Source organism: Kogia breviceps, chromosome 2 (assembly GCF_026419965.1).
Source record: "Kogia breviceps isolate mKogBre1 chromosome 2, mKogBre1 haplotype 1, whole genome shotgun sequence".
Lineage (NCBI taxonomy): Eukaryota > Metazoa > Chordata > Mammalia > Artiodactyla > Physeteridae > Kogia > Kogia breviceps.
The window spans coordinates 145001489-145021815 of NC_081311.1; the positions used below are offsets into that span (position 1 = coordinate 145001489).

The 20327-nt window shown below is 51.1% G+C and overlaps 1 protein-coding gene and 1 long non-coding RNA gene across 2 annotated transcripts; both read left to right on the forward strand.

Annotated features, from left to right (window-relative positions):
• On the forward strand, positions 1–13221 carry LOC136793603 (uncharacterized). Its single transcript, XR_010839141.1, has 3 exons — positions 1–191; positions 10781–10806; positions 12980–13221. It is a non-coding gene; the product is annotated as an uncharacterized lncRNA (long non-coding RNA).
• A 424-nt stretch (positions 13222–13645) lies between these two features.
• HOXD4 (homeobox D4) lies at positions 13646–17115 on the forward strand. Its single transcript, XM_059055329.2, has 2 exons — positions 13646–15185; positions 15726–17115. Exons 1-2 carry the CDS (start codon positions 14768–14770, stop codon positions 16067–16069), a joined length of 762 nt encoding a protein of 253 aa, XP_058911312.1. The 5' UTR covers positions 13646–14767; the 3' UTR covers positions 16070–17115.
• Positions 17116–20327: the final 3212 nt, after the last annotated feature.

Here is a 20327-nt window from a genome sequence, read left to right on the forward strand (position 1 = left end):
CCCCGGCTGGCGCCGACACCGCCCGCCGGGAGCAGCCGGCCTGCTCTGGGTGACCGAGCCGCGCGGTTCCGACGCGGCTTCTTCTCTAACATGAGCGGGTCCCTGCCGCGCAGAGCGCGCGTAGCCCGGCAGCGCCTAGTGGATTACAGCAGCCGCCCCGGCCGACCGCCGCCTCCAGCTCGGCACCTCCGGTAAGAGCCGTCCCCTCCCCGCGCCTCCAGCGCTGCCACCGAGAAGCTCGAGGCGCCCACCCGTTTGGGCAGCTCGGAGATCCCTGCCCGACCCCCCTCCTCTACTCCGGGACCTGGGAGTGGCTGCCTGCGCCCCCTGCCACAGATCACTCCATCTCTGAGCAGGCGTCCCCTGGGGCCCCGGGTAGGGTCCGGCTGAGCTCAGAAGTCGAAGGGAAGCCCTTTTTCCTCTGGAGATTATGGGAGGTGGATAGCGGCATAGATGGAGAGCCCCTCTATCCCCACCCTGGGAAGAGTGTGCAGATGGTTCCTGGATGTGTCAGCTTTGCTGGGGGTCACTAAAGGCACTCTGTAGTGCCTTTAGTGTTTTGAGGTTTGTCTGTGGTCAGAGGTACCTGGGAGGCTAACAGGTGTGTTTTGAGGGTTGGAGCTTGGGGGTGGGGTGGATTCTGTGTATCCAGGATGTGCTTGGTTTGTTAATCTAGGTTTTGATGAGTGATGCTAATTTCTAGGGTTTATGGTTTATTGGGCCTTGTATATGAGATGGAATTTTAAATATTAACTGCTTCTCTAGTTCTTAGATAGTTTTTGTAACAATTCAAGGAAGATTCCTCACACATCTAATAATCTGTCAGGTGAATTTGGATTATTCTATGCCACAAAATGGATGCATGTTTTGAGAGGTAGTAGTATCAGAAAATCTGGTGCAGGTCTTGGGGGAAAACCAGGAGACATTTCAGAAATTCGAAACATGTCTAAGTTCAGACATCGCGTGTGTTTCTTATTTGCCGGATTGGGAAAAGAGTAGATATTTTGCTCTCTAAATGTACTGTCGTGGTGTGTGTGTGTGTGTGTGTGTGTGTGTTGCCTACGAATGAATATTACATAGCAACATTTCCAACTCTACTTGAAAATTACTGGACCAAAATATCTATGAGTCGAAAGAAAATTATTTGCAGAAAAAAATGCTATTTTCTCCCACGGATTTTGAATGGCACTTGAGGATGCAGTTCTCAAATCCTATTGCCTATTCTCTCGTGGACACGTTGTGAAATACTAAAACCTTTGGGACAATCTGCCGCATTGCGCATGAGGTTGACCTGCGCGCAGCGGAGTATCGTTTTTTCAAGCACCCAGAGGAAAATCCTAACATTTTAATGTTCTCCCAAATATTCCAGTGTAACCGTGTTGGCCGTAAAAGAATTTCTGAACAATAAATGACATCTTTGTAGAAAGGTATTTTTAGTAATTAACGACGGAATCATGCGAGTTTCAAAATGGAGGGCCACTATTAGTGGCCAGTTGAAGTCTAGCAGAATTGTCGTGAATCACTATGAGCACTAACAAATTAGAAACTCAGAGTGATTTTTAAATCTGGAACGTCTGTATTTTGTAAATATTTCTGTATTACGGTACTGCTGAGATCATTCTTTCATATTGGTTTAGAGCATTACCTACTGAAAAGCAGGGCCCTGGTCAGGGGCTCACAAGGCCCTCCCCTGGCAACTCCAGAGCCTAAGGAGCCCCTAGGCTGCCTGAAAGCTCGGTGGGGGTGGGGATGAGTTGTGGCCATGATGGCCAAGCCCTTGTGTTCAGAGCTTCAGTCGCCTTTCCCTGGGTTCGATGGCTGAGCGCGCCCAAGTGACTGAGAACCTGGGCGGGCTGCAGGTCCGATTACGCAGCAGAGGGTGACGTCATGGGCAGATAGGGAGGACCAGGGGGCTCTTTGTAAGTCCCCTAGTAGCATTAAGAGTTTAAATGGTCAATTGCATTAAGAGCTTAAATGGTCAATTGCATCTAAGGAAATAAATAATCTGCAAATCACATTTGAACGCAGGCCATTTAGTCCAAGAGGAGACTAGTTAACGCTTTTGCCACTGCCAGAAATGCCCCCACTGTCCCGGTTAACCCAATTTTTAAAAAATTAAGCGAAATTAAAAAAAACACTTGGACCCTAGGACCTCACAAGTGGGGGAGTGTAACTCTCAGCGTCCTTGGGCCGAACCTCTACCCCTTTTGTAGATCAGGGAGCCGGTGGCACGTCCGGGCCTTAGTGTCTAAGGTCAGGCAGTGAGCTGGGCTTGCGCTCTCCAGGAGGACCAGAAAAAAGCTCGTTGTTATAAATGCGGTCAAGCACCAGGGCTGAAAACCAAATGTATTTTCCTGTCAGATGCTCCTCCAAATAAATATATTTCGCCAGAATTCTGTTTTCCGAGATCGAGAAGCAGGGGAAGGAACAAAGACAGTATTTCACTCTGGACTGGCAGGCAGCTGTTAGAGGTATTTACGGCCTTGCCGCAGTGCGGCCGCCGGGCAGGGCACGCGGGGGCACCGGAAGCTGGGGAGAAGGCACCAAGAACTCGGAATTCCGATATAAGTCCAATTTAGGGCCACTTTTCCGGAATTGGTGTGAATAGATACCCTCTTTCTAGGAACTGGTCCCTTAGACTTCATAGTTGTGCAGACTGAGGGAGAAGTTGTGCTCGCTGAACGTAAGGTGGTTCCCCCCCCCCACCCCGCCTTGATTAACGACTTGGGAGAAGGCGAGCACTAGATGTGAAACTGCTGATCCAAACGAAAACCTTGAGAGGGTTCACCGGCAACATGGCGATTTTGTTGGTTTGGCGCAACAGGGCTTGCAGATCAGAAAGGACGTTTGAGGCTTTTAACACAGGTTTTCCTGAAAAAGTATGTTTCCTGCCTCTCTAAGATGGGGCGTCCAAGCGCTTGTGCAGGTAGGCGCAGAAGCAGTGCGCGGTGCCTCACACCGCCCAGCACTGCGCACAGCTACCGCACAGCTCAGTGCCCCAAGCGCCTGCCTTGCCCGCTTGCCCAGCGTCCGGCGCATGTGCAATGAAATAGCCCAGCCTGGGGATCCAACCAGCAAAGCACGGAAGGGGGGAGGGGGCGAGTGGACTCAGAGCAGGAAGATATAACCCGATCTCTCCAACTCCTCCCTCAGGATTCGCCACTCATCTTTCCTTTATTCCAGCCTTCATTCTAAATATAGTCAAACATCTTGCCCTTGACTACGTTATTTTCAATCATCTTGACTCACCACCCCACCCCAATTTAAATCTGTACTTTAGAAGCAGTCTGCAAATGCGAGCTCTGGCCAAAAGGAAACCAAATCTTTGAAGGTGTTAAAATAAGCACGCACACATACATTTTTTAACACCTTCAAAGAAGATATGTGTGTGTGTGTATCTGATCCTTGGGTAAGTGTATATAGATTTTCTTCAACCTGGTGCTTCTGCTTTGGGAAAAGGCCTTTCCTCTTGGCGCCTGTTCAAACCGCCAAACTTCAGGCCAATCCTTCAGCCGGACCATTCCCAGATCTTGTTACGCCAGCGCAGCACGTTCGAGGGCTCTGTGGGGACCACTGGCTCAGCAGAGAGCGGTCAAACAATAAATAAATAAACGGACAAACTGGAGGGCTTTTCCGCCTGGGCTCGCCTAATTAATGGAGGATGCACGCTCCTGGGCCGCAAGCTTGTTGTCAGTGCTGCTGGGGGAGGCGGCCTCAGAGCCCTCTCAACTCCTTCTGACCGCCCCAGGGGACAGGAGGACCAGCTTGCAGCCTCTGGCGCGGGAAGACCTCCGCCCGCGCGAAGAAGCCCGGGCCTCGGGTTTCTGGGGCTGGCGCAGTCCCCCTGCTCTGCTGTCTGGCGCCTTGTCCAGGAGGAGGCGCTGTAGGACAAGCGTCCTGTGGGCTACGGAGGCGCGGGAGACGTCCCGGGCGCCAGCGGGCTGGGGGAGGGGAGGACACGTGACCCCGCCCCTCCGCCTCCGCCCCCGCCTCCGCCTCCGTCTCCTCCTCCTCCAAGTGTTTTCCGCCTGCGAGGAGAGTTGGCGGTGCTGCGCCTACACCCAGGGGCGGCTTCCCGAGCAGAGGCAGCCCAGAGTCCCGGGAGCCAGAAGGCAGGTTTCGCGGGTGGCGGGCTACCTCAGTTCCTCTGCTTTCCCGGAGGGGGCGCGATTTTCGCGTGCTGGGCTCCTAAGAGCAGGAAGAGTGAGAGGCCGGTGGTGGGGCAAGCTGCAGCCAGTCCCAACCAGCCCCCTAATTTGGGCTGCTGTTCTTGCCGCTTTCCTTTCCCTTAATTCCTGGTACCTAGAACCGGCAGCCTTGAAAAGCCGAGCGTTCAGCCCCTCCTCCCTCAAGCTGACAGGCCTCGCCCTGGCTCACCTAGAACAAGGCCTTCGTCCTGGGACTCCTCGGGCCTCCCTCGAGGCTCTGAGATCCAGGGTGAATCCCACTGACTGTGCGGCTTGAGAACAACACAGATGCTCCTCTCTCCCCTTTTCCACACCACCATACACCCTTCTTTCCCCATTGTACCCATTTCAGGCCTTTGGTGGGTTCCATGGGGTATTGCATCAGCTGTGACACCCAACTTCAACGACTGGCTCGGATCCAACCCCACTGTTCCTCGTTGCCTCCTGGCAGCACAGTCTTTTGCCTCCCTCTTTTCCCTAGTTTAGGGCAGTGATTCTTAATGAAGGCCTGCATTCAAACCTCTTGTTTATAATGCAGATTCCTGTGTTTCATGCCATACTTACTGAATCAGAATGTCCAGAACCTGCAGTTTGTAAACACTCTCCACCATGGCAGTTAGGATGTACGCTTATGTTTGAGTACTGGTCAAGGGTCTCTCCTGCTTCTTCTATGGTTCTTTGGTCTCCGGAGGCCAAGTACTCTCTACCATTCAGCAACAGCCATTCCCCTAGGTTTGGGGGCTCCCTCCTTAATTAGGTTTTGTAATGTCACTACCCCATAAGCTGACTAGTTGCTCCCATATAGGGAAGGAGACATTGATCCCTTGCTAACTTGGAGATTTTTTCAAAGAGGTGAGTAGGTTCTGGGTACAGACCTGCCTTCTTTCAAATCTTTATCACTTACCTGCTGTGTGACTTTAGGCAAGTAGGACAAATTCTCTGGGCTTGTTTCCTCATTTAGAAAGTAGGGATAATAAGAGTACCTTCAAATGTTGTTATGAGGATTTTTACTTATGTAGCACTACTATATGCCCAGCACTATTCTAACTACATACATTAACTCACTGATTAAGCACTTAAAACAGTTTTTTTTTTGGCACAAGCCAAACATTCAATACCTGTTTCGACCACATGTTAAATAACAAACATTCAATAGGAGTTCCTTATCATCAGTATCCTTTTTCTGTTCAGTAATCAGGCCTAGACTTTTAGAGCTGAAAGAGACTGGTTCACTCACCTAATCCTTGAATTGTACGGAGAAGACAGGACGAGGTTTGGTCACAGGAGAACATGGATCTGGGACTTTTCCTTTTGCTGTAGTGGGCCTCATAGGCCCCTCACCCTTGGGTCTCAGTGTCTGGCCCCTGCCTACAGGTAGACTTAAGGGCCAAACCTAGGAGGAAAGTGCCCCTAGCTCCTCAGTGGACACATGTCAGGTAGGGGAGGCCTCACACCTACATGGGCACATCTGTGACTCCTACAGAAGGCTCAGGCCTTACCACAGAGCAGGCCCTACTTTCCACCTTCTGGAGTCACCTTCTCCACCACCACCCATCAGTCGCACCCACTAGGCCAAGCATCCTCTTTTACAGCCCCAGGGCAAGTACCCTCTTTTCAGTCTCTTGAAAGCTCAGACAGGGTGGGAAAGCAAAAGGCCAGTGAGCAACAGCAAAGGAGGCAAGGAGTGCCCGACTCCCCCTTAATCTGCTTGTGTTCCAAGATCTGGGCTCCAGGACCGTGGCTGAGCCACAGCTCCAAACTTGGGCCAAAGTGATGTCAAGGTGTGGCTTAAAGAGGCCTATGCCCCTCAAATCTCCAATTTTTTTGATTATTTATATCTTTTAAAAATAATTATATGTATACTATTTCACTCTATAACCCACACATATGCGCGCGCGCGCGCGCACACACACACACACACACACACACACACACACACACACACACACACACACACACACACACACACACACACACACACACACACACACACACACACACACACACACACACCCGCAACCAGGTTCTACGCCTTAGCCCTGGCCTCCATGACTTCTGACGATAGGCTTTTCCTAAGAAAGCCTCCGCAGCCCTTGGTCAAGCTGCTTCTCTTGGCTTAACCAGGAGTCCACCTGGGTCAGATTTTCTGTCCAAACCCACCTAGTCTCTTCTGCTGTCAACCATGTCGGGCAGAGTTTGGCTCATGAAACCGGGCAGTGCTGTTGCCACCCCTATCTCCTGTGCCATCTACCCTCTATTCTTGGTTCTAAAAGGACTTAGGTGACTCCCCAGATCCTGCTTTTCTTGGGACTGCTGGAGCCTTTTCCAACCTCTGGCCCCACCATCAGAGATCCTCCCCCAGAGCCTGTTCTTTTGGATGCCACATCTCACTGTTAGAGTGGTTCCCTCTGGGGTCACCTTTCCTTCCCAGAGGACACCAAGGCAGAGCTCCAATAAGCAGACTCCACTTAGGGGGGAGGGGCGGGGGTAGCAGGAGACATGGTCCTCTTTCAGTGATGGGATATAATGCCAGGAATATGGAATTATATTTCTCTCCTGCTTGGGACTCCCTGTTCAGCCCTTTTCTGGCTCTACCGCCAGCCTGTGTCCCTAAGTGCCAGGCCTGGCAGTCTTTCTTTATCTGCCCCCAGCCTAGGGAGTTCATCCAAAGTCCCATCCCCACCTATCCTGGTTGTGCAGACAGTTTAAGGGAAGAGTTCAGTACCACTTCTGGGCAAGAGGCCTCTTGAAAATCAAAGTGAGGATATTCTTTCCTGGGCCACATAGCAAGGGCCCTTAAGGTGGGCAGAGAGTGGACCTCAATACATTTGGAGTGCAGCTGATGCCTCTTGCAGCCCCTTCAGTCTCTCCTCCTTCCTGGGAGCGGCTGTGGCATCTGGCTGTAGCTCATGGAAGCTCTCTGAGCAGGAATTCCCAGGACTGGCTTTTTCCAGCTCAGTGGGGAAGGACAGTGTCCAGAGTCTCAATTTACCCAGAAACCAAATTCCTTACAAGTTTTTAAGAAGGCCCCCACCCCACCTCTTCTCCCCGACCTCTTCCTGAGGACTGTTACCACCACAAGTCCTTGGAAAACCCCAACAAATTGGCCCAAAGTAGACTTCTGTTCTCCCTGGTGCTTAGCCTTCTTACTAGACAGAGTTTGCTCTTCCCCATGTGCACTTTGTCATTCATCTACAGAAGCCCAGCACTGAGGGCAGGGGCCAAGGAAGATTGGAGGAAGGTAGACACTCTCTCCTTTAATCATGTCGCCTGTCTGTCCTAAGACTAGAAAGTAATTGAAGTTGTCTGCCTCAGTGTCTTCCTTTCTTCTCTCCTTTTCCCTTACCATAGCTGGTTACTTTGCTGTTATTATCTAAATGTACAGAGTAGGCTATATAATTTTATTCTTATGAAAAAAGCCACAGTGAATGCTGCAGGCAAGTTACCATCCTTTATCACCATTCATTCAAACAATATCTACTGAGCCCTGAGTAGGTGTCAGACATTGTTTCAAACACCATCTCCTCAGCCTGGTCTTCTCTTTACATGCTCCCTCTCCCATAAAAAGCTCATAACAATTGCCTAGAATGTCATAGGTCCTTTGATTCATCCTCTTTTATTAACTTAAGGAAAAATAAAGAAGGCTTTTCCCAACCCCTCAAACTTTTGTTATTTTTTATAGTGGATTAACAGGGACTTGTTTTGAAGCTGCTCACCTAGTGCTAATAGAGTCAGAAAACTTTTTTAAAGGATTGATCTTTACTCACATTTTAAAAACAGATGCTACCAACTTAAAAAAAAAAAAAAAAAAAAAAGGTACTCCTAAGTGGCTAATGGTGGCGGGGGGAGAAATAGATGCCATACAGTCTGGGCTAATAGACCCCTGCTTTCTAGCTAGTGAAAGTGAAATCAAGAAATGGGTTTAGAAATGCACAGAGAATGGGTGGAAATTAGGAGGCAAAGAGATTTTTGTGGAAAGGAGTCTCTTTCAAGGGCTTGATGGGTTTGCTGATGAGAACTTTTACAACTGAATTTGACTTAGAAATCATATACGTATATGTGCTCTACAAAGCTAAACAGAACACCCATTCTTTTAATCGGAATAGTCAAAATCATACGTTTTCACACTGTTTGGTAGCAACTCTGGCAGGCTATGGAAGGATGTTGGTTGTCAATTCTCTTTTCACTCACTCCCCTTGGTGGGAGCTGGGGGCGTCTTCTCCACCCCCACCTACCCCAGGCATAGAGTGGCACATTCTACTCCATGGATCAGTGCTCGGGCCCAAGCTCCTTCTCTTGGCTTTCGCAGCAGGAGAGCCCGCTGCCTCCCCCTCTCTTAGTCTCTCCCTCTGGTGGTGGTGGAAGGGTAAGGGGGGCGGAGAGAGAGGATCCCACCCAGATTTGGACCCCCAAGCCCTGTGGTTGGGACACTATGGGACTGGGGACATCTGACTTCCTGGGCTTGGGTTCCTTTAGAGCCTCATTTACTTCCTCACACCCTGTCCCCTTCACACCAGGGCTGTTTTATTGTTTTATAACCTTCTTTAGAGCTTCAGTTGCCAAAGATGCCGATGGGGCTATTCTCCACTTTCTCACTTTACCAAACCCCAAGTCTTGCTGTTTTAAGCAGTTTGGCCACTTGCAAAGGCTTCCCTTCCAGATCTAAGCAAATCATAGAAACCTCTAGGCATGTGGCTACCTTCAACTTTCTTTCGCTGAGCTCATTCGCAACAATACAGAGCCAAGTGTTAACTCCAGCTGCCCCCCCACCCCCAAGCCCACCCAGCGTCTCCCCAACCACCCTTTTCTTATTGAAGCTAAAACAAAATCTCAAATAGCTTCTGGTATAAGCAAGTAAGAAGCGGCCTTTGGCTTTCCTCTTTATTCACCACATCCAAAGCTAAATAAAAAATGATTGAAATAAAGGAGTTGATGGTACTCACAGCGGATGCAGCCAAAGAATCATAAGACATGCCCATCAACCAGCCTTTTCCAAATAGCACTATCTCCCCCAGTCTCAATAGACATCCCTGAAAAGATGCTATTTGAAAAGCCTGGGGTATTGATATGAATATAACTCCCCCCTTGCATCCTAGATATTTGGAACTATTTAAATGTGAGGGAACAGTTGCAGTGAACCTTTATTTAGTGAATAAAAGTTTAAAGTGGAAGGTTATTTATGGTTCTGCCAGAGGTGGAACCTGAGTGGCTATTTACGAACACGTGATCCCAATAAACTTTGTTTTATGGCTTGAGAGTTGACAAGCCAAAATATAATTCCCACCATAAATTAGGTTAAGAGCATACAAGTGCAGATGCTTGGTTCCTGAAGCAGCAATAGAAAAGTGAGAGGCTCCAGCTAGCGCCGGGCTCAGGAGACAGGTCTGCTCCCAGCTCCCCTGACCACTAGGAGAGAAAACCAGTAAGTCACTTATTACTTTTTCCAGGACAACTCCAGGGGTGGGGGATTTCTCTGCCCCATCTTTTCCACCTGGTGTGGGGAGAAGTCCCCTGGAAGTTAATTTTAATTTTCGCTTAAACCTAAATCAAGAAATAGAATAGGAATCCTGGTTTTCTCCTCTCCTTTCTAGACGTAGAAAGTTAGGAATTGAGGGCTCCCACCTCACAAGAGGGACTTTCTGTCTCTCTCCTCCTCATAATGGGGCATCTGCTTCTGAAGTGGAATAAAACGGGTAGTCTAGGTGGACAGAGAGAAAGGATAAGGATGGAGATGGCTCTGCCTTTGTGATTTCTCAGAGAAGACTGCCATCCCAGAATAAAACTATAGGAGACTGAAAACTTAAAGCTGGACACCAGCCCCTGTGAGGATCACTGCTTTGTAAGATTGCTTTGTGGGTCCTCCAGCAAAAATGCTGACGAAATGATGTCATATCCATAGAGCTGGATAACAGTCTAAAGCATTGCCATTTACCTTTAAACCCATCGGTTTTCCTCTTCCTTGGTTATCATTTGGGTCCTCATTTCCCTTGGAAATTGCTCTTTGTTTTGAATTAGAGCAGAAGTGGGAAGGCAAGTCCCAGCCTTGGCTGGTCCTTCTTTGGGAAGGAAAAGACAGTTTTAGGGGAGCGCTGGTTGGGGCTGGGGAATTTGAAACCAATCTGAAATTGGAAAAGGGGTCTGAATTGCTCCTAGCGCAAGACAGACGGGGAGCTGGGGCAGGGGACAGATGCAGCGGCTAACCCCCTCCCCAGTGGACCTGCGCCCACCCCGCCGATTGTGCAGAAGAAAACACACAAAGGCCCGTTTTCTCCTCGCTTCCCGTTTTCCCACTGGGGAAACCCTGTTACAGACAGCCTGAGTCGGGCCAAGCAAAAAGTAAGGTTTTGCTCAAGGGGTGCATAGAGTGGGGGAGGTGATGGGGGCCATACTCTCCTACCTCGTGGGTCTGCCCTTGAGCACTGCAGTCTCCCGCTCCGCGCGCGGAGAACTTGGCGCAGTTCCTGGGGGCGGGCACCCGAAGCAGGAGGGAGGTCTGGGTATTGGCGGGGTGTCTGGGCCTTGTCATTTTTCTGTGTATCATCTATCTTTATTATCCTGTGGAATTTAAGTGACCCCCGTTTTCATTGCAACAGGTTCGGGACCGTGAGAAACCGCCGCTGTAAGTACCTTCCCGTTTCTTCCGAATCGCGAAGGGGCGGTATTGATAACTGGGGTGGTAGGGGCGAAGGGCCGCGCCAGAAGAGTGGGCGGGTGGAAGAGCAGCCCTGCCTCCCCAGGCCTGGCTGTGAGAGGGGAGCTCGAGTTGGAGGTTGAGGATCTAAGTTGGACTCCTGGAAAGATTTTCTGGGGACTGGTTTACAGTCACCTAAGTAAGAGAACGGGCCACGGCCTCTCGCCCTTGTCTCCTTGGACCTCCCTGGACCTTCCCGGCCTTCCCAGGCCTTCCCAGCTCGCACAGGTGCAGCTCCGCCGCAGCAAACGCGTCTGTGAAGAGCTTGCAGCTAATTAGCAGCCCGCCCTATTAACAAGTCGCGGCGAGCATCGCTTTCTGCTCGAATCAACCTGCTGAACACCCAGGCAACGCGATCCCCCTTTGCCGCCCAGCCTAGCTAAACCCGGTCCAGCCTGGCCCAACCTTCTCTAGTTTTTTATAAAAAGAAAGAAAACAAACAAAAAACCGCAACCCTCTGTGGCTGCGGGTGTGTGGGGTTGGCCGGCTTCCGGAAAGGGCTGCGAATTCTGAGCTTTACGTGGAAGTCCCTCCTTCCCCCTCCCTAGGCCCCGGCCCCAGCCGCGGCGGTTTGGGCCCTGGGTTGGGGAACTCCGGCCGAGCGAGGAGGGAGGGATACGGCCCTTCTAGGTCACCTCTGCTTCTCTATAACTGCAATTTGAGAATTTCTGCGCCAGAGCGTCTAGCATTGCAGGCAGACGTGGTGGGGAGGGGGTGCGGGGGGGCAGAGATTTTTGGGGTCTTGGGCTTGGAAGTTTGGACCTTTCTGAGTTGCATATGCCGCAGAAGACAGGTACATTTCTGAGGAGACCTGTGAAATCTCCAGGAAGGCTCTCTCATTAAGATGATGGTAGTGGGGAGAGAATCAAGGAAAGACCAGTGGCCCCTCCCTCATGCAAAACGGAGATGATTTTATTTTCATAGAAGATGGAATGTGCGAAGATGTTAGGAACCAGGCACCCTCCCTCCCTGGTGAGAGGGAGGGTCCGGGAAGCTAAGGCTTGGCTCTGGGCCAGGTTTCTGCCCTCAAGGCTGGGCAGCCTAATCGACTCCCTGGGGGCTGTGCCCAGCCCCCCAGGAGTGGAGATTCCGCCCAGTACATAGTTCACCTCTATGAATCAGGCTGTCTCAAGTGAAACAGGGCTCAGGGCTCCAGGCTGGAAAATCCGGTGTCCCCAGGAACTCCTGGTCTTGCCCTCTTCCTGAGGCTGCCCTGGCTCCGGGTGCTTATCTCTGTGGATGCTCCTTGCTTGCAAACCCACGATCAGCACCCTGTAGCTGAACACAGCACAAAAAGCCGGAGACATCAAAAGCATTTGTATGGGCAGTTGAGCGGGAGGTGAATATTTAACGCTTTTGTTCATCAATAACTCATTGGCTTTGACCTGTCTGAACAAGTTGAGCAATAAGGTGAAATGCAGGTCACAGCGTCTCACAAATATGAAAATGTGTACCCTCACCCAGCTCCCCAGCCGTCCCAGCAGGCTCCCCCAATTTATCTGGATAAATCCTAGGCCCAAGATGCCCAGGAAGGCAGGTGTGTGGGAGCTCTTGGCATTAGAGGAAGTTGGGGGGAGGCCCCCTGGGACAAGGGAGCTGGGTGTGGGGCAGCCTCAGAGGTCTTGTTAGAATTGGCACCCAGGATATCCCTACAAAATAGCCAAAGCATTGGAACCAGAGGATGGCGGTGGGGGGAGTGTGCAGGGAGCGTGCACAGTGCAGAGTAGGAGAAGCCAGCCAATTTTGCCAGGCAGAGGGGGGCTCCACCGTACCAGGCCCAGGTTGAGGCTTGAAAATAATTTTTGAGTCATGAGGGTAAAATCAAAACAATCAAAAAAATTTTAAACACCTCTAGTCTACAGTCAGGGATCCAAAAGCCCCACCGGAGCCGGGGCATCCCTCAGCCCCTGAAGTCCATCCGGGCCCTGAGTGCTCTTGGTGCCCTGAACCGAGGGGTGAGCTCGGGACTGCGCTGGAGCGGGCACAACTTGTGAACTTTTATACTCTTGTGTGCTGCTGTCGGCAAAGCAAAAATAATGAAACTTTGTGATATGTTTGTAAATGATTTCGAATGACCCCTTGCCCTGCCCTTCACCATTAGTGCGCCGGCCCCAGCCCAGGGCAGCTCGGTGCCTGCAAGCAGCGCCTGCCTCGGGGTCTGCAGCAGCAGCCGGATGGAGAGGCCAGCCGGGCTCAGGGCCCTGGAAGGTAAATGCGCGACTTCTTGGAGAACTAGCTTTGTCAGCCAACCTGGCTTGCCCCGACAGTGGGCAGAAGAATGAGCAGAGGATATTCCCTCTTGCCTCTTTTTCTTCTGCCATTGAGGGCATTTGCTCCTTTCTGGAAAATACCACTTGCTAAGGGAGTGGGGGTTATGTGGATCCGGAGAGGGGGGTAATAAAGCCGCCGTTTCTGGGATGGATTATTTTTCTTCTTTTCTTTCTTTCTTAAGAAGACTGTCCTGACTCCTTGGCTGCTTGGTAACCCCAGCCCTGGTACAAGGATGGGGAACTCGTTGCTGCAAATTACCACCAAGCGCTTCAGGCTACCTGAACCATCTCTGAAAGGCAGGGTGGCTGCTTTGGGCTGGTGGCGGCTCCGAGGAAGAGGCGGGGGCTGGCAACAGTCTGGGTACTCACTCTGGGTGGAACCCGGAGGTAGTAACGTTGTCTATATATACCCTGTAGAACCGAATTTGTGTGGTATCCACATAGTCACAGATTCGATTCTAGGGGAATATATGGTCGATGCAAAAACTTCACATTTCTCCGCAAAAGCCAGAATTAGAAGTGGAGGCCAGAGGCAGCCGGCGGGTCAGTTGCCTCTTTCTGTTTTATTACCTTGGACTCCAGGAGGATCGTCTGAACCTGGTGACATAGAGCAGCCTTTTCCTGGAGAAGCTCCTCACCTTTAAACAGGGCCCCCTGTGTAAACCCCTAATTGGTTGCATGAATGCAGGGCCAGAGGGTTAGGTTTGGGGGCACTGGGGAGCAAGGTGGGAGTCCAGGTCGCCCCAGCCCCAGGTCTGCCCTCCAGGGGCATAAAGTTGGAGGGTGCCCAACGAAGGGCCTCATTGGCCGTTACTGCCATATGAGAAGAAGGTGAGCTGGGCAGAAGGAGTTTAGGGTCCTTTGGGGTCCATTTGGGTGAGCTGGGGGTGCCCTCACCACCTTCCTGGGTTACCCTTCAGCTGCCCTGGCTAGAGCATCACGCGGGCTTCTTGCCATACCAGCAAGGCCAAGATTTGGCTGGAAACACCCCGGCCTCAAAGAAAGCTTGGCAGTTACTCATTGCCTAATTTGATTCAGGCCAGCCAGATTGTAGTAACTTTTGGGTGACCCTGATGAAGACAAAGCCGGGATTCGGCCTTTGTATGGCAGAGTCCCCGCTCCGCAGGCTGGGCGGGCGGGAGTCCTGCCTGCCTGGGGTTCTCTGCCCAACTCAGAAGCCACCTCTTCCGCCCACTTTTTGATGCCATGCATCCTGACAGATGTGAGGATTCATTCCCCCTTGAACTGTGCCCATTTTGGGGAGCTGATTTCAGGTGGGGTGAGTGGCGAGGGCACTGGAGGTTAGCAAAGTCAGTGGCAGACAAAAGCTGGGGTTACCTGTGGGGAATGAGGGTGCTGGGATTAGAACTACATTAACATCTGGCGGGGGCCCTCATATGTGCCACGGCAAGTCACTTGATTACACGTATGTTATTTAGTTAAATTTGTGAAAATTATGAGATGCTCACCAACCCGGTGATAAACTCACTCCCTCGCTATTGGCTGGCCTGGTCACATGGCCGCCAACTTTATTCAGTTGACAGCAAGTAGGAGGGCCCTATGGAAGGAGAAAAAAAGACAACACGAGAAAAATTAGTATTTTCTACCTTCTGAAATTAATGGCCATGAGTTCGTATATGGTGAACTCCAAGTATGTGGACCCCAAGTTTCCTCCGTGCGAGGAATATTTGCAGGGTGGCTACCTAGGCGAGCAGGGCGCTGACTACTACGGCGGCGCGCAGGGGGCCGACTTCCAGCCCCCGGGGCTCTACCCACGGCCCGACTTCGGTGAGCAGACCTTCGGAGGCGGCGGACCCGGGCCCGGCTCTGCACTGCCCACGCGGGGTCACGGGCAAGAACCCGGTGGCCCCAGCGGCCACTACGGTGCCCCGGGAGAGCCCTGCCCCGCGCCCCCGCCCCTGCCCGGCGCCCGGGCCTGCAGCCAGCCGGGCGGCCCCAAGCAGCCGCCCCCTGGGACGGCCCTCAAGCAGCCGGCCGTGGTCTACCCGTGGATGAAGAAGGTGCACGTGAATTCCGGTAAGGCTCGGGCCCAGGACCTCTCAGTCTCCACCTCAGCCCGGCGGCCTGGGCCCCGAGAGGGGTTGCGAGTGGGTGGGGGCGTGTGGGGCTTCAATGGGCGCCGCAATTACTCTCTCCATAAATTTTTATAGCCGAGGGAGCAGGCCGGGACCATGTGGCTGGCTGCTTGGCTCTGGGCGCAAAAGGGGGTGGAGATGGGGGTGGGGTGGGGGAGGACTCCATTTTCAGAGCGGAGGGAACAGTGGAAGAGCGGTGGAAGAGGGGATTTCCAAAATGCCTGGGAATGCTGGAGCGGGCGGTGGGCTGGGGAGATGGGGGCACGTTTGGTGATCCCCGCCCGAGAGCCCGGGGGAGCAGGTGGGTCCGAGGGGGTGGGTGGGAGTGAGCGTGTGCGCCTGGGAGGGCGGGCGAGAGGCAGGGAGTGGGCCAGGAGCGCGCGGGGAGGGCCCGGGCCGCGGGGCGCGCCAGGAAGTGAGCGGCTGTGGCCTAACCCGAGGCCGGGCGGTGACCTGACTGTGCGGTCTGCTTGTCTCGCAGTGAACCCCAACTACACCGGCGGGGAGCCCAAGAGGTCCCGGACGGCCTACACCCGGCAGCAAGTCCTAGAACTGGAAAAGGAATTTCATTTTAACAGGTATCTGACGCGGCGCCGTCGGATTGAAATCGCTCACACCCTGTGTCTTTCCGAGCGCCAGATCAAGATCTGGTTCCAGAACCGGAGGATGAAGTGGAAAAAAGATCACAAGCTGCCCAACACGAAAGGCAGGTCCTCGTCGTCGTCGTCTTCATCCTCCTCCTCCTCTTGCTCCTCCTCAGCTGCCCCTGGCCAGCATTTGCAGCCGCTGGCCAAGGACCACCACACGGACCTGACGACCTTATAGAAGTGGGGACCCTGGGCCCACCCCTCCCTGAGCTCCCGGCTGAGCCGAAGCTGCGGGGGCAGGCCGGGCCTGCTGTCACCTCCCTGGGCTCTAAGGTACTGTAGGGTGGACCTGGGACAGGCAGGCCGCCCTCGGACTAGGTTAGCACCCTGCCCGAGGGTAGCTCCCTCCCTGGAGTGGGGATGGGGGTTGGGGGGGCGGGATTTTCTCTCTAAGTATATTATCAAATGGCAGGAACTACTGAGAACGTAAAACCTTGGCGAGTCATTAAACTCCTGAAAATCTCCGCTGTTGGATTTTGAATTTGCAAATGAAGGTTGGATGCTTTATCCCAGTGTGAATTTGAACATCCTCCCTCCCCCCCAACGCCCCTCCAGGGATCTTTGTTGTTTCATAATGTGGGCGTGTTGAGGCTGGCCACCCCTGCGCTAGGTGCTTTCAGTGGAAGCAGGAGGGCTGGGCCAGGATTTCGGAACCTTCTGGGTTGTCTGTATAATTTTCAGTGTGAAAAAATTTGTTTTGCTCCCAGTGGCCCCATGCCCAAAGAAATGAGTCTAAGAAGGAAGTGCAAATGGGTTGTTTTATGTTTAGATTATATTTGCTTAAATATTTATTTGTTGGAGAATTGGGGTGCAGAAATAACTGACATCTTATTGCCAAAAAAACTTACCATGGTGAAAGGGGCTGGGTTTCAGGGAGCAGAATCAAGAGATGCGTGGACTTACTTCTGGCTGTAACCGGCATTTTGAACTCCACCCCCTCCCCACTCCCCGGAAATGTGTGTAGGGGGCCCTTAACCCTTCTAGAGGGAAGCAAAGGATCCACTCAAAGTTGAGTTCCTGAAAATATATTTCCACATGTGCTTTTTTCAGCACTGTGCTTACAACCAGTTCTGGGTGATTAAAGGAAAGGGAAAAAAGAAAGAAACAAATGGTCCAACATTTTCCTTCTGGGGAAAGAAAACAAAACCTCTGTGTTCTGGGTCATTAGGTAATGACTGAATTTTCTGTTCCAACTGGATTCCAAATGTCCCCCAAATACCCCATATAGCAGTATTTTATAGGCATTGGTGTATGGCCTGCCTGTATGGTAGAGGGAATGTGCATTGGGGAGAAAGTGGGAAGGTGAGGAAGTCTTTCTGTAAAAAATGAAAAAAAAGTAATTGAATCTAGAAGTCCACAAAAGTTGGTCTTAGGGTTTTTTCCCTAAGTTTTAATTTTTAAAAAAACAAATCTAAGGAAGTTTTCTTCAACCCATTAATTAGGAGGAGAATTTGTGAAAGTATAAAAGTTTTCAGGCCCTCTCCTCTCCCTTGCCTTGAGAATAGTGGTTTAAAAAAAAATTGCTCTCAAACAACAGGAGAGATGTTCTTTAGTCATTTTTCTTATGCCTTGCCTGGGAAGGGTTCAAAGCTCACTTTTCTAAAATGTTGACCCTTAAGGATAAGGGAAAGAGTCAAAGGTAATGGCCAGAGTTCATAGACTCAAATGAAACAAGACTTCAGAAATTTAAACCGCAAAGCCTCGGGCTCCAAAAAGAACCCCCTGGTTGTAGCTACCGAAAAGTCACAAAAGTGGGGAGGGAGAGGGGGTGAGCTTGAAAGGGAGATTCAGAATTGGGGCTATTTTTTCAGTGCTTGAGAACACTTTAGAAGATTTCAGAGGTAATTTTTAAAAATATATTTAAGTGTAGGGGGAAAAAAGACTTCCTCTACAGGCATGTTCTTTGGTTCTGTGTCTCCTGAGAGCTGAGGGCAGGTATTCACTGGAGTCCCTAGGCTGAAATTCCACTTCTCTAAAGTGTCTTCCAAGCCTTGCTCTTTTGTATTAGACCCTAGGGACAGCTCTTTGTTCCTCCTTGGGGTGAGCCTGGCTCTCAGACTTGCACATGGCAATACTTGAATATCGCCACGTCGGGATATTAAAGATGGATATTCTTGCATTATTCGCATCATTGTTTCTATGACAAAAAGCACAGAGTTCATACATAGTCAAGACGTCTTTTTTCTGATGCCCTCACGTTGAGAAGCTGAAAAGGTATTTTACTGAAGTTCGGCTAAATTACAGAATCAGGTTCATCCAGAGGACAAATTTTCTATTCGATTAGCTGTATTTCAGCCAGGAGGACTGACCTCTAAACCCTTAACCTTTTGGACTTTAACTACCCTTTCTCTTCTTTTTTTCCCCCTCGAACATGGAGAGCACTCTTTGGATGTAGGATTTGAAAAGGGCCGCTATCCTTAGGCAAGTTGGAAAGTTGCTCAGATTGTTTCCTAAAACCCAAATCTGTGAATGCATTGAACCTTCTCCTTGGGAGGGGGTAATATATATTTTCACAACATCCAACTACATATGTATTGCAAAGATTATTATATAGATTTCCCCCTGCCCAGAAGTTCAGGTTACTCACCCCAGCTTCATACCAAATGCCAAACAACTTAACTGCCTTCACCCATGCCCCAGAGGAAAGCCAAGAGGCATGTTTTGATGAAGAAAACCCAAGGTCCTTCTTAAAAATAGCCCCACTACTTTGGAAAGTAACTTAATCAGAGAAACAACTTGTTTGTTTATAAGTCTCACTTCTCCTCCTCTTCTACAGATTGTCTTTTTGAAATGTTAATGGAGCTTGGATGGCCCAGAGGGCGGCCCTCAACCCTGAGGTCCCAGTCGGGACCCCAGCGTCCATTTGGGCCCACAGGAATGGGGCAGGGAAGAAGCAGGGCCCCCCAGTCACCTAGGGCAGGGAAGGAAATGAGTTTCCATCTGGGAACGTACTCTGGAGAAACCTAGATGTAGAAAGCCTCAGTGCCCATTTGCTTTTATTTGTTTCCAGTTTGTTCCCCCAAATATGAGCCAGAAGTGTTTGTTTTGAGTTTTTTCATTGGTGTGTGGGGGTCGTGACTGGGGGGTAGTGAAGTGTTTGGTGAGGACATCGCTCCTCAGACTCCCATCTCACTTTGTCCATTGCAGCCTTTTGTTGGGAGATGACATTGTCAGTCAGCCCCATGGTGTCTTCACACAAGATGCTTTTTAAATAGAATTGACCAATGTTCTGCTGCCACTGATTAAAGTATTATTTATACTAATTGTTGCCTGTAGTTTTGATGTAATTAATGGTTCTATATTTGAAATAATAAAAGGTGTAGCGAAATCTCCCTCCTGTTTGGTGCCTCCACAGAAGCATTCTTCATTAGGTCTTCTAAAAGCTAACATCCAATAGAAACAATTTATTATTTTCTGTAATGTGCCTGATGTGTGAAGGTTAAACTGTGTAAGGCTTAGCAGTTCTACCATTTCCCCCTCCCCCATACTACACACTCCCAATTTGGCCATCATATGTTGTGAGAATTGGGAAGCCTAAGGCTGGATTCAGGCTGCAGTGGGGTGGGCATTATTTTTTAAAAGGAAAATAAGTAACTTCCCGGGCTAAAAGGAGGCTCCAGTTTGGCTCTCAGCATGGCCTGGATCAGCCCCAGGCTCCCTCGGTCTCTCTTTGCAACATGGTGGGTGAGAGAGATCTCCTGGACCCCCAACTCTGAGGGCGTGTCTGGTGCTGGGTTCTGGGCCAACCTGGGGCTGGCGGGTGGCTGCTCGGATCTCACCCCTCTGGCCTCCAATCTTGGGCTCCTACTTCTCCTGTGCTGTTCAGCCCCACCGGGGCCTCCAGCACCTGCCCCTCCTCCCCCGAGTGCCCCCTCCGCCCTCCAGACCACAATAAACACTCCCCACTATAAAAAGTGGCGTGTGCTGTTTTTTTCACGAGGGCTTTTCACGTCTTGGCTTCGTCTTGAAGAGGGGGCCAAGACAGGAGTCCCAAAATAGATGGGAGGGGCCCTTACTCGCGACAGGAAATGAGCAGAATGCATAAAATCAGACATGTGTCCTTAATATATGGAAGGGCTCGCCTCAGACGCGTGGACATGTGTATTTATAAGTGCGCAGACAGAAGTTTAAATATTCAGACACATTTTATGATTGTTCTCTGCCCGTCTTCTGGTTAATGGCTCCTCCTGTGCCCACCAATACATCAGTACGGTTGTGTGTATTGAATCGCGGGGCAGGGATGAGGAGGAAGCGAGTGCACAGCCGAACCCGCCGGAGTACAGTACAGTAAATCGGGACCCTCGCAGACTGCGCTTCCCGCGCGCCCGCCATGTTGGGGAGCCCTCCCTGCCCCCCGCGCCGGGCTGGGCGGCCGGGGCTCGCCGCCAGCCGGGGGAGGGCCTTTCATAACCCGGAGAATTTTCAAAGTGCGAGGA